General features: G+C 34.2%; 1 protein-coding gene across 1 annotated transcript in view; it reads left to right on the plus strand.

Moving 5' to 3' along the window:
• The window catches only part of RNF169 (ring finger protein 169), a 55,921-nt gene that overhangs the window by 22,990 nt on the left and 18,296 nt on the right, over positions 1 to 14,635 (plus strand). The window contains exon 3 of the mRNA XM_079789481.1: positions 11,426 to 11,572. Within this exon, the coding sequence (XP_079645607.1) occupies positions 11,426 to 11,572 (147 nt within the window). The remainder of the gene's footprint in view (positions 1 to 11,425; positions 11,573 to 14,635) is intronic.

Genomic DNA, 14,635 nt, shown 5'->3' on the forward strand with positions numbered 1-14,635 from the left:
TACTTCTGTTAGGTTAGATTCCTAGAAGTGAAAGTGCAGATTTAAAGGGTATATACACTTTGTATTTTGGTGGATATCAACAAATTACCCTTTAAAAAGACTTTTTTAGCTTACTCTCTCACCACTAGTAAATGAGAGCCTCCCTTTTTTTCAAATCCGTGCTCTAAACTGTTATCATTCTTTTTAATATTTTGCTAATCTGCTGGATAAAATATCTCATTGCTTTAATTTACATTTTTTCTGATTACTAGAGAGTAGGAGCATCTTGTGCTTACTGGCCATTTATGTGTTATCTCTGAATTGCTTGTTTATAATCTTTACTGAAAACCATTTCCATCTTTTGGGTATTTGCAATTTTGACTGCCAGTAACATGATTTTTTTGTTGCTTTTCTGTGCTTTTATAGATGTAGTGTATTAAAAATAAGTTTTATGACATTTTATGGCATTTTAAGTGGAGGGAAAATATTAGCATGTGCCCAGTCCTCCATCTTGCTATTGTTTGAGGAATTATTCATTCTTGAAAAAAATACATGTATGTATATTCTTGTTATATTGTTGTCTGCATTCAATATGTTGAAATGAAAATATCATTTACAGTGAGAAATTATTTTAATATTGATTTCATTTTATGTTTCCATTCTATATGATATTGTTAGGCATTTTTATCTTTTGAAATAATTGACTCGTCTCTTTAAATTCTATTTATTTGTTGTATTAAGCTTCTTATTTACACCATTAGTAATTCTGTTTATACAGTGTGTTAGGTACTTAACTTTGACCACATGGTTAAATAATCGTTGCTTTATGTTAGAGTTGGGAAACATATGATCCAGCATGCTCTAGTTTGTCTTTGCATCATTGGACTCTGGAAGGTTGAAGGTAGGGGAAAAACACCTTTTGGTTAGAGTGCTTATCTCCCTGGTTTCTGTAGTGGGAAAGATGAACTGCTTTCGATAATTCTGTGGATCACATGAGTGGTTTAGGCTTTCTCTGAATTGGTTTACTGACCTATCCATTTTCTTTTTCTCCTCCCCGCTGGTTCTTTTTTAAGGAGTATTTTCTCCCCATTGCTGGCTAAATTATTCAAGTAGTAAGCATGCAGTTCTTAGTCCTTAGCCAGAGTGCAGAGTAATCAGATATGGTCAATGAGTTACTGAAGTGAATAATGTCTCTATAATGCAGACATTGACTTTTGTGAAGGAATTTTTTTAAAGGTAAGTAAACTTTTAGGACCTAATTATCTTTGAACTTATGTATCTTTAACGTCCCTTGTATTATCTTTCTGCCATGAACTGTAAAATATAATGTACTTTATTAAAACTTAAACATTTCACTTAAATCTATATGGCTATGTAATGAATCATTAGCTGAATGTTCAATTGGCCTTACCCCTGACCCCTCCATTTTAAAAAAAAAGTTTACTCATTTTAAAAGAAGCTAATATTTACCTGGTAAATTTAAAATATGTTTTGTCACACCGCAGAAGCAGCAGGTTATTTTCTTGTTTAAAAATATTTTTTCCTATTAGATTGTAAAATCTTTCATGATGGATCTGTTTGTTTAGTCTCTTTAACTCTCCACTGCACCTAATAGAATATCTTGCACATAGGTAGTCATCAAATGCTGATTGAATTGAACTGTTGATTAAATAGTTTCAGAGCCACTTCTTTTAAGAGAAATAGCTTGTGTAAGGATGTATAGCTGGTCATGATAGAACTAGTGGTATTTTAAGATTTCTAGAGTTCTTTTTGCTACATTTTTTCTCCCTCTGAAATGTTATGTAATCTTTGAGGAATGCTTATTTATGGCATGTGCTGAAATTGTCTCTCTCTGGAACCAGAAAATAGATACTGAATCTTCTACATCTTTAAGAGCAGGTAAGTTGTATAGTACCAGGAAGGGAAAACGCAAAAGAATAAGTTTCAATTTTGACTGCATGAGGGAAGAACAGTTGTTTTGTAGGATGCTCAAAATCTAAAAATGTTAAACATGATTGTTTTTTCCTTTTGCTACTTACAATTACCCAGACGAGGAAAAACAATTTTATCAAGTAATGTGCTTTTTAAAGAAAATAATACATTTGGGAAATTAAAAGCATGATTAAATTTAATTAGAATAGTAGGTTATTTAGGCTATTTCTACAAGGTGCTGTTTTTCCTTGTCTCTTTTATTTATGAGAGGAGAGGATCAGTAGTTATAAGAATACTGTATCAGTGTAATAGTTTTTATGGCTTAGAGAATAGTTTCAAATCATTGCAATGCTAGTTGTAAGCCAAACTAGAGAATTTTCCAGAAGCAGTTGCACCTCTTCTATCTCTAGCACAAAATAAAATATCTTGTTAAAACATTTGATTAGGGAGAGTTTTTGTAAATTAAAATAGCTTTATTTTTCCTGTTTATATCAAAGCAGAATTATAAAATTCTGTGAAAGAATAAAGTTAGGATTGTTAAAAATTTTGACATTTTAACCATTTTAAGTGTAAAATTCAGTAGCCTTAAGTACATTCACAGTGTTATGCAACCATCACTGCTATCTTTTCCCAAAAGTTTGTGATCACTCCAAACAGAAACTCTGTACCCTTGAATCAATATCTTCCCACTCTGCTTTCCCCCAACCCCTGATAACCTCTAACCTATTTTTTATTTCTATAAATTTGTTTATTTTAAATATATAAGTGAAATCATACAACATTTGTCCTTTTGTGTCTAGCTTATTTCACTTGGCATAATATTTCCAAGATTCATCCATACTGTAGCATATTTTAGTAATTCATTCTTTTTTATGGGGCTGAGTAATACTCCGTACAATTTTGTTTATTCATCTCTTGATGGACACTTGGGTTGTTTTCACCTTTTGGCTGTTGTGAATAATGCTACAGTGAACATTGGAATGCAACTGTCTGTCTGAGTCCCTGTTTTCAATTATTTTAGTGTATACCCAAGAGTGGAATTGCTGGGTTATACAATAATTGTGTTTAATTTTTTGAGAAGTCGTCAAACTGTTTTCCACAGCAGCTGCACCTACCAGCAATGTATGAGGTTCCAGTTTTTCCACATTCTTGCTGGCACTTTTTCTTTTTTTCTTTTCTTTTTTTAAATAGTCATCCAGTGGGTATCTCATTATGGTTTTGGTTTGTATTTCCCTAATGAACAGTGATGGTGAGCATCTTTTATATGCTATTGAGCATTTGTATTTCTTCTTTGGAGATGTATCTATTCAAGTCCTTTGTTCAGTTTTGAATTGGGTTGTCTTTATGTTGAATTGTTAAGAGTTCTTTATGTAGTCTGAATATTAAATCTTTATCAGATGTATATATGGTTTGCAAATATTTTCTTATATTCTGTGGGTTGTCTTTTCATTTTTTGCTAAGGTTCTGTGATAAAAGTTTTTAGTTTTTATGAAGTCCAATTTATCTCTTTTTTTGTATTGTTTTGTTGCTTATGCTTTTCTATTTGGCTTTTTCATTCAGCCATAATTATTTTGAAATTCATTCACTTTGTTGCATGTATCGGTGGTTTAGTCTTTTTTATTGATGAATAGTATTTCACCATATGGTTTTGTCAGTTTGTTTATCTATTTGCCTGTTGATAGGCATTTGGGTTGTTTTCAGTTCTTGACTATTATAAATAAGCTACCTATGAACATTCATGTACAAGTTTTTGTATAGATAGGTATTTTGTTTTCTCTTAGGTAAATACTTAGGTGTAAAATGGTTAAATTATACGTTAGGTGTAAGTTTCATTTTTTTAAGAAACTGCCAAACTTTTCCAAAGTGATTTTACCATTTTAATTCCTACTAGTAGTGTATGAAAGTTCTGGTTTCTCTCACTTATCGCCAACATTGGTGATGGTCAATCTTTTTAATTTTAGCAATTCTAATTGGTGTGTAGTGGTATCTCATTCTGGTTTAACTTTACATTTTCCTAGTGTCTAATGATGTTGAACATCTTTTCATGTATTTGCCTTCTGTGTATTTTCCTTGGTTTAATGCTTGGTCATACCTTTTGCTCTTTTTTAAAAGTGGGTGTGTATTTTGAGAGATCTTTATATATCCTGGATATGGGCCTTTTATCAGGGATGTGCTTTGCAAATACTTTTCTCCCAGTGTCAGTCTTTTCATTCTCTTGTCGTCTTTTGAAGAGAAGTTTTTAGCTTTTCAGAATTAGAGTGTATAAGTTTATAAATGTTTTCCTAAGAATGTTTTGCCCAGCTCAAAATCACAAAGATTTTCTCCTATGCTTTCCTCTAGAAGTTTCAGAGTTTGAGGCTTTATGTTTAGGTCCATTAATTCATTTTAACTTAATTCTGATATCTGGCCTGGGGAATAGATCCAAGTTCCTTTTTGTGCATATGGATGTCTTAGTTGTTCCAGCACCATTTGTTGAAAAGACTCCTTTCTCGATTGGATTTTCTTTTCACCTTTGTTAAAAACCATCCATCCATATATTTGTGAGTTTAGGCTCTATATTCTATTTGTACCATTGATCTGTTTGTTTTTACACCAATATTATGCTGTTTCGACTATTGTAGCTTATAATAAGTCTTGAAATCTGGTAGTGTTAATCCTCTTGGTTCTTCTTTTCCAAGTTATTTTGCTTATTCTTGGTTCTCTGTATATCCATTTGAATTTTAGTATTGACTTGCCAATTTCTACAAAAATGCCTACTGGGATTTTGATTGTAATTGCATTGAATCAACAGATCAATTTGGGGAGAATTGACATCTTAATAATATTGAATCTTCAGACCCACCAACATGGTATATATATTCTTTTATTTATTTAGGGCTCCTTTAATGTCAACAATGTTTTGTGGTTTTCAGTTTCCATATCTTTTGTCAGATTTATCTTGTTTTTCATATTTTCGATGTTACTATAAATGGCATTAAAATTTTTTAAATTTCTAATTGTTCATGCAAGTATATAAATACAGTTGATTTTTACATTTTTATATTCTATCCTACTGCCTTGCTAAACTCATTTAGTAGTTCTAGTAGCCTTTTGTAGGTTCTAGTAGATTTTCTACATGGATTATATTGTCTGTGAATTGTGGCTGTGTTTTTGGAGGACTTTACTACCAGATTTCAAGACACATATAATGCTAGTCATTGAGATAGTATGATATTGGCATAAGGAAAAGACATCTAGATCAGTGGAACAGAATATAGTTCTGACACAATGCATTGCTAAGTGACAGTAAACAGGCATAACTCATTTTATTGCACTAAGCTTTATTGTGCTTCACAGATGTTGCTTTTTTTTTTAATTGAAAGCAAGACTCTCCACCAGCAAAAACATTACAACTTGCTTTATTGTGATACTCACTTTATGCGGTGGTCTGGAACCAAACCTGCAATATCTCTGAGGTATGCCAGTAAAGTGGTATAACCACCATGGGAAACATTTTGGCAGTTGCTTTATAAATTTAAACATATACTTACTGTGCTATCTAGCAATTCTACTTGTAGATATTTAGCCAAGCAAAATAGGAACATCTGTCCACAAGTCATGAATGTTCATAGCAACTTTATTCATAGTAGCCCAAAATTAAATGCAGTCCACATGTCCAACACTTGAATGGATAAACAAATTGTGGTACATTTATACAATGGAATATAACTCATCCACAAAAGGAATGTCTTAATAATAAATTCAGTATTGTGGATGAATCTTAAAGATATGCTGAGTGAATAAAACCTGATACAAAGGAAAATATGCTATATGATTTTATAATAGGCAAAACTAATCTGTAGTCATATTCATCAGATTAAGGGGGTGCCTAGGGCTGAATGAAGTAGGAGATTGATTGCTAGCTGGTTTGAAGGAACTTTCTTGGGTGGTAAAAATGTTCTATAGTGCCCAGCCGGTGTGGCTTAGTGGTTGAGCATCAACCTTATGAACCAGGAGGTCACAGTTCGATTCCTGGTCAGACCACATGCCCAGGTTGTGGACTTAATCCCCAGTGAGGGCAGAGCAGGAGGCAGCTGATCAATGATTCTCTCTCATCATTGATGTTTCTATCTCTCTCTACCTCTCCCTTCTTTGCTGAAATCAATAAAAAAAATTTAAAAAACTTTAATGTTCTATATCTTGATTAGGGAGATAATTACATGGATACATACATTTGTCAAAACTCATTGAGGTTTATACATTCTGTAAGTGTTCATTTTATTATATGTAGACTGTGCCTTAGCATAGTTGATTTTAAAAAATTAATTCTAAGTGGATTGTAGATCTAAATATGAAAGGTCAAATAATAAGCTCCTTAAAGATAACATAGGAGACTTTCCTAAAGCGGATATAAAAATACTAATGTTAAACTGCATTAAGACCTGGAACTTCTTGTCTTCAAAAGATACTACTAAGAGAGTGAAAAAGGCAAGCTACTGTATGAGGGGGAAAAGGTATATGAACGCACACATACATCAATACATACATTTCTTTTGTATGATGGTACCCCTTACTTGTGGGGGATATGTTCCAAGAGCCCCCAGTGGACGCCTGAAACTACAGATAGTACTGAACCCTACATATATTATGTTTTTTTCTATGTATACACACCTATGAAAAAGTTTAATTCATAAATTGGGCACAGTAAGAGATTAACAACAATAACTAGTGTTAAAATAGAGCAATTATAATAAAATAAGGGTTACTTGAACACAAACACCATGGTACCATGACAGTCGATCTGATAACCAAGATGGTGGCTACCACGTGACCAACAGGTGGGGAGCATGTACAACATAGATTTGCTGGACATTCACGTCCTGGGATGGGATGGAGCAGGAAAGTGTGAGATTTCATTGCGCTTCTCAGCACCACACAGAATTTAAAACTTATGAATTGTTTGTTTCTGGAATTTTCCATTTAATATTTTTAGACCATCATTGACTGCAGGTAACTAAAACTGCAGAAAGTGAAACTGCAGATAAGGGGGACTACTGTATGTATATGTATTTTTTTCCCTTGAAAATTGCCTTATATCCAAAAATATATAAATAGCTCCTAAAAATTACTAGGGGGTGGGGAGGGACCCAAATATCTAAAAGAAAAAAGGGCAACAATGTGAATAGGCACTGTGTGAAAGAGGATTTCCAAACAGTAAACATATGAAAAACTCCTCTACATCTTTAAAAGAGAAATGCAAATTGAATTCATAATGCAATACTAATATACATACTTACTGGAATGTCTGAGATAGACAAATAGACTGAGAGCACCTGTCATTCTGCCTCTCTGGGGGGTAGGAGTGTAAATGTGCCAGTTTGGACAACCATGGCAGCATACCCATGCCTTATGAGTAAACAGTATCTGTTCTAGAATATACCCCACAGAGCAGTATGTGTATCAGGATACATATTCAAAAATGTCATAGCAGTTTAAGTGTAAATAGCCGAAAACTAGTAATTACTCAAATATCCATTAACAGTAGAATAGTTAAATTGTTTTGTAGGCAAACAATAGAATACTATAAAACAATGAGAAAGAACAAACTATATGCACCTTATATGGATGAATCTTACAAACAGTATGTTGACTGAAGAAAGACAGAATTAATGCATATGTGATTCCACTTATGTAAAATTCAGAAATAGGTAAAATGATTTTTTTTTTTTGGTGTTGGAAGGTGGGATTGTGGTTACTTTTGGGTGAGGAGTATGCACAAGAGGTACTGGTAATATACCATTTCTTGATCTGGGTGATGGTTATGTGGATATGCTTAGTTAATATAATTTACCACGCCTTACATTTATGATTTGTATACTTTTCTGTGTACTGTATAATACTTTGGTTTGCTGAAGTTTATTTTTAAATGTTAGGGCAAAGTAAAGCCATTTTCAGGAAAATTTTCATGGTATTCTTGGTAATGTGACTGAGTATGAGGTTAATGTACAAAAGTCAATAGTTTTCCTCTAGTGATTAGCATCTAAAAAAGGAAGCAATAAAAATCATTCCACTTACAGAAGTGGGCAGCTTCACTTTGGTACAACCTGAGATCTTGTTCAGGGGCCAGCAGCTTGCTTCTTGCTTTTAGCTCTAGGGCTTTTCTCTTGTAGTAGCTGTAGTACCCACCTTGGGCACTTAAGTTGTACAAGCCAATGTGAGGGTTATTTAACACTATGTGGAGCAAACTTTGGTCATTGAGAGGTGGGAGTTAAATAGATACATGTTTCCCTTTTTCTCACTTCAGACTGACAGTTTTGAGATACACTGAGTGGCCAGATTATTATGATCTCTGAACGCATAATAATCTGGCCACTCAGTGTGTGTGTGTGTGTGTGTGTGTGTGTGTGTGTGTGTGTGTGTGTATGTGTGTGTGTGTGTGTGTATAAGAGGCCCGGTGCATGAATTTGTGCATGCACCGGGCCTCTAATATATATACTCACATATATATTAGAGGCCCTCTAATATATCCCCACCCATGCACGAATTCATGCACCGGGCCTCTAATATATATACTCACATATATATTAGAGGCCCGGTGCATGAATTCGTGCATGGGTGGGGATATATTAGAGGCCTGGTGCATGAATTCGTGCATGGGTGGGTACTGGCCAGCCTGGCCAGGGGGAGGGGACATGGGCAGTTGGCCAGCCTGCCTGCTGGTTGAACTCCTGGTCGAGGGGACAATTTGCATATTAGCCTTTTATTATATAGGATATACACTGAGTGGCCAGATTATTATGCGTTCAGAGATCATAATAATCTGGCCACTCAGTGTATAGTTGATGAATTTCTCATTTTGTCCTCTGTAGCCAATGATTGGGCCAGTATTCATGCATAAACCTTCTTATTAGATTCTGCTCAGTATCCCCGGTCCCATAGCAAAGAGTTATCTAGCCCAAAATGCCAGTCATGCTGAGGTTGAGACTCCCTGGTATCTGAAACCAATGGTTTACTATAAAATTCAAGTTCTTCAATATTCAATCATGGTGACTTTGGGAAATACTGAGTATTACTTTTTTGTGTCTATAAAATGGTAATGATATATACAAACAGAGCCCTTAAAGATTAAATGAGGTGAGTTCTATAAACTTAATACCTGGAACATAGAAGAGTTTAATAAACAACAGCTATTGATTTTTCTTACTCAAGTTTATATGCTGCTTTCTAACACTCTCAGTCATTTTCCGTGAGTATAAAAATTCTTTCCTAGAGACCAAGTTCTCAAGTCCTTATAAATAACCACCAAAAGGACAAAAAAATAACTTCTACAGAACTCAGCATAGAGAAAACGCCAACATGATCCATGTGAAGATTTAAATGGGTATATGGGTTTTTCAACTGTGTAAATTTTTAGCTTTGCTAAGATGATGCTGTGTTAGCAGAGACTCAGCACTGCAATGAAAAGGTCGTTTTGACAGCAACACAAGTCTGTTGTCAAAAACTTTGAAAGCAGAGGTAAACATTGTTAGGAGGCATAAGGATAAATTCTAAAACACATATTTAAAGCCATAGGGCATAGTATGTAAATACCATTATGCACTAAACACATTGACACTAAAATATATTAAAGGAAATTTAATATTTAGTTTTTTTAAAATTGTGACTTCTGTGTATGTATATATTATTGGGGCTCTCCTGTGCATTTAGGATGTTTACTAGCAACCTTTGGCCTCAAGACACTAGATGACAGTGGCACACACACTCCACCCCTCACTTGTAAGCACAGTGTCTCCAGACAGCGCCAGATGTGCCCGGAGAGGTGAAATCATTGGTTGAGAACCACTGAGATAAACCTAGATTAAAATTCCAGCTCTAGGGCTATGACTCTGTGAACTTGAACACATTACCTAACTCTTAAACCTTAGTTTTCTTAAGAGAGATAGCTCAGCACCTGGCACACAGAGTTCAGTAAATGATAACAATTATTATGTTGCTAAAACCGGTTCTCTTTTGAGCCACTCCACCTCTTCATCCTCTTAAAGTAAAATGCCCATATGTGTAGCCTATGGCCAAATTGTTGAACAAGAATTTCTCATATAAAATCATCAACATTGATCATTCACATGGGCAGTTAGCATCGCTTATGATGCTTTCTCCCTGGATATGGATTTGCTTCTCTTCCTCTTGTGTTGTTTGACTTTGGGAGAGTTGGGAGTACATTATTTCATTTGAATCTCCTCCTGATACAACATTGTGTATGGTGTTCTTTTAATATTTATCACCTTGAATTAGACTCAGGGTGTTAAAGACTAGTTCAGATTGTAGGAATCAGGCCTAAAGAAATTAGAAAGATAAAATTAAATATTTATTTTTTTTTTAACCCTGAGGTAACAGCCAATGAAAAATATTTATTCTTTAGTTTTATATTTTTTTGCAAGTATGATTAAAAATATTAGTATCCTGTAATTGCTTTGATATACATTGTCATTTAAATTTTATTAAAAACCTGGGCAGTGAAAATAGAATAAAAAGGAGATTAGGAAAGGAAATTCTTGATGTACTGTAAGTACACAGCAAGACACAACATTAAGTACTTTATTCTCATTTACTTCTTAAAATTGTATCTGCAAAGTAAGTAACATCTGTTTTTAAGAGGATATTTTTCCATTGATTTTTAGAGAGAGTGGAAGGGAGAGGTAGAGACACAGAGAGAGAAAAATCGATGTGAGAGAGATACATCAATTGGTTGCCTCCTGCACAAACTCCAACCTGGGCTGGGAATTGAGCCTGAAACCGAGGTGCATGGCCTTGACTGGAATTGAACCCACAACCCTTCAGTCTGTGTGCTGGTGCTCTAACCAGTGAGAAAAACAGGCCAGGGCAGCATGATCTGTTATACAGGTGAGCATATGATGGTTCATTTGCCAAAGATCAGCTGGTAAATAAGTGACAGAACCATTAGAACCCATCTTATTCCAAAGCCCATCTTATTTTCATTATGCCATGCCACCTTCCCCAAATGAGGAGCTATAACTCTGCCTTAAATTTCTTTGTAGGTCATGTGTCTTGACCTATTCTCTGCACCTGCAAGGTTAATAGCATAAATTGTAGGACATTGGAATCTGTTGCTACTAGGCCTACAGACCCAGTTTGCCTAGCCTAGCTTCTCTGACCCTCTGTGGCCTACATCTCTGTTGTTCTCTTGGTCCAGTACACTTATATCTGGTTTATGGGAATAAGAAGGTTTTTATGTTCAGCCTCTTTTTACTAAATGAGTAAACTTTATTTTTTGATTGTGTGGTTTCATATTGCTCAAGAATGCAGAGCAGTTAAATCTTAAGCCATGAAGTGTATGCTTGGCAAGAGTCAAGTAAAAACTAACTTAATTAAAAATTAAGAGGGTTTTATATCCAATAAGGAAAATAGTCTCAAAACTGCCATGTGATGTTTGTTCTAATAGACTACTGAGGAAAAGATATTTTTAAGTTTATAGCTGCCTAAAATTCTACTGTCTCAGTGTGATTTGTATTTTTAGCTGAAAGAAGAAAAGTTACAGGAGGAGAAAACTTCCGAAGATCAAATCCACAAGCTGTTACCAGAGGATACAGAAACAGGGAAAAGGAAAATGGATGAACAGAAAAAAAGAGATGAGCCGTTAGTACTGAAAACAAATCTGGAGCGTGTAAGTAGATCACTTTTTTGATGGACATCTGCCTCAAAATCAGCAATTAGTGCAGGTGGTATGGATCTGAAAAGCCTGTGTTGGTGAACTCGTAATAGTCACTGACTGCAGTTTAAGTGTAGTGAGAATTTAGCGTCCAGATGAGAGCTGAAGAAAATAATTTATGAATGGGACAATGAGACTTGTGTGGAAAGGTTAAGGGGATGGTGGGAGAGAATGGTGAGAGGAAAAACCTAGTGCAGTAGACTACTTGTGGTAAATTTTGTACATATATTGTCATTTTGACTTGTGTTATTTCATATTTGAGTTTTATATGTGTTATATCTTCTACTAGATTTCCTTAAAGCTTGAATTTCCCTTTATTCTTTATTCTAAACAACACAGTACTAGGAATAAGGTCTTAGATTACTTAGTTTAAATTTAACCTAATTAGACTTTTAATTGAGCTAAATCTTGCCTGAAATTTTTTCATTACTTATTTACCAAGCAAATTACTGGAAAAGGTTATAAGTGGTATATTTAAAGTACTTTTGCAAGGTCCACTGATTAGCTCAAATGGGTAATTACAAGTGAGTTTTTTCTTTAGTAAGTTTTATTAGATTGGAAATTTTTTATTGCTTGCTGTATGTGCTTAACATATCTATAGAGTCATATCTTTTAAAATATTTTGTGATTCAGGCTTGTTAGTATTTCAGTTACCTTTCTAATTAACTAGAATTAATAAAGCTTTACCATATATGAAGACAGACAATATAGCAGAATAGAGGGGGGGAAAATCCCTGATTCAGAAGTCAGCCTCTTGAACAGGTCCCAATATTAAAACAGACTATATAACTTTGGCCAGGTTACTTAATTTCTCTGTGTTTTTGATATACTATTTGCAAAGATATTGTTCCTGAAATTCAAAAAGTTCAATTATTTAAGCTTTCTTGGATTGATAGTATTTGTTGATTGTCAACAGGCATGTGGGGCTTTTTGAATCCAGTTATAATAATAATAATTTTTATTATTTAATTATTATTAAAAACAACTACTTGCATTTTATAGGGTTTCAACCTTCTAAAAGATTCAGTTTAACAAACACAAAATGCTTTGTACTCTTAATGCTCTGTTTATTGGGAACTACAAAAAGAAAAAGACTGCTATCAGAGAGGCTGGGAATGAAATATGTGATAGTCTTGTGCATATAGTATGTCTTCTGACTAATAGCCCAACTATGGTCTGTGGTCTGAAGACTGCAATTCTGCCTGTGACTTCACCCCAGCAGGACAGTCCATTAGGGCCACAGGCAAAACAACGCAGAAGCTCGCTTACCTTCGCCATGGTCTTTGGGTGGAAAGATTACCTGCTGCTGTTTTGGCCTTGCCAGATCCAGGTTTTCTCCAGGAATTGATCTCTAGTATTAATTCATGTCAAGACTGGGAAATTGCTCTAAGATTTTTTTTTCTTTTGCCACTATCATCTTTGAAATAGAAATCAGTTGCATAAAACTACTTTTAATCTTAAAAGGAATCAAGAAGTACAAATTCTTAGACCTGTTTTTATTGGTAATAGCCAGTTATGAAAATTTTGTGTGCAAAAACACATTGAATACAATATGAACACTTCAAGTTTTAGAGTTTTGTGATTTTTACCATTTTTCTGTTTGCTTTTATATTTTTGAGGCCTTTTAAGTGGCTCTGATTTTTCTTTAAATATGTGTTAAGAATTTTTGGTGTTGAATGGATAATTTCATTTAGTTTAGTCAAGGCTACATTCAAATTGAGACCAAAGAGAAGCTCAATAGATTTTAGAGGGAAGCCAGATGAAGGATATTTTATATAGAGAGTGTTATGATTAGAGTTGGACTGATTATTTCACTCCTGTCCCACAAACTTCAGGAACTCCCTATTTCCTGTGAAATTAAGTGAGAATTCTTCACTCCAACATTGAGGTCCTTGGTATTACTTTAGCTTGTATTTCCATCCTTGCTTACATCCCAAAACTCTAAGAAATGGAGCTGTTTGCTTTCCCCCAAGTATATACTCTGTATTTTCCCTCCTTAGAGTCTTTGCTCTCGCATCTTCATCCAACTTACCTGTTGACAGGCTATTCATCTTTCCGTGTCCAGTTCAAAAGTTGTCGCCTTCCTGGAACCTATAGGGATTTCCCACTCGCTTCTCTCTACTCCATTCTGCCTTCCCAGCACCCCTCCCTCTACTTTATAACTTTTATAGGACTTATTTCTTTCTCCCTTATCTTATGGTGATTTGTGTATTTGTGCTTTTTTACTAGATTTGTAAGTTTCTTGAGTATAGGAAATGTCTTAACCTGATTTAAAATTTCCCACAGTACCTTGCATGTCACAAGTGTTTGATGCAAGTTTGTCAAGTTGAATGCAAATGGAGGAAGGAAAGTGCTTATTCCAGAATCAGAAATTATCATGTTATTTGCTCAGAATGGAAACAAAATTGGCAGTGTTTAATTTATTATTTTTATGGTACAATTCATATCAATAATAATGTGAATTGTTGGAAAACAATTATAGTCATACCAAAGATTATAAAGCAGAAAGTGAAAAATTGCTTGTCATCCCACAACCTAGAGATAACTTCTATAAACATTTTAGTAAATGTCTTGCCAAACTTCTTTTCTAAGTGCATATATACTAAGTATATATATTTTCTTTTTAGAAAATGGAACCCAGTGTGCATACTCTTTTAAACCTTTTCTTATAAACTATTAAATTATGGATGTTTTTCCATGTAAATAAAGAATCCTACATCCTTATTTAGTGGTCTCTTGGTATTCTTTACAGTAGAATTAATTTAATTAATTAAACGGTTGATACTTTGCTATCTTGAACCACCATTCTGATTAGTTCCTTCAAATAAATAAATAATCAGAAGTGGAATGACCAGGTCAAGGGGAGTGTCCTTTTTAAGACTTTTGGTACTTATTATTCATTTGACCTCCAGAAAGTTTGTATATAGTTATCCTCCCACTAGTAGTTTAAGAAAGTACTAAACTAATTTCCTCACACCCTGCCAACTCTAGATATTATCATTCTTTTAAATTTTTTAT

The sequence above is a fragment of the Cnephaeus nilssonii genome (assembly GCF_951640355.1).
Source record: "Cnephaeus nilssonii genome assembly, chromosome: 13".
Taxonomy (NCBI): Eukaryota; Metazoa; Chordata; class Mammalia; order Chiroptera; family Vespertilionidae; genus Cnephaeus; species Cnephaeus nilssonii.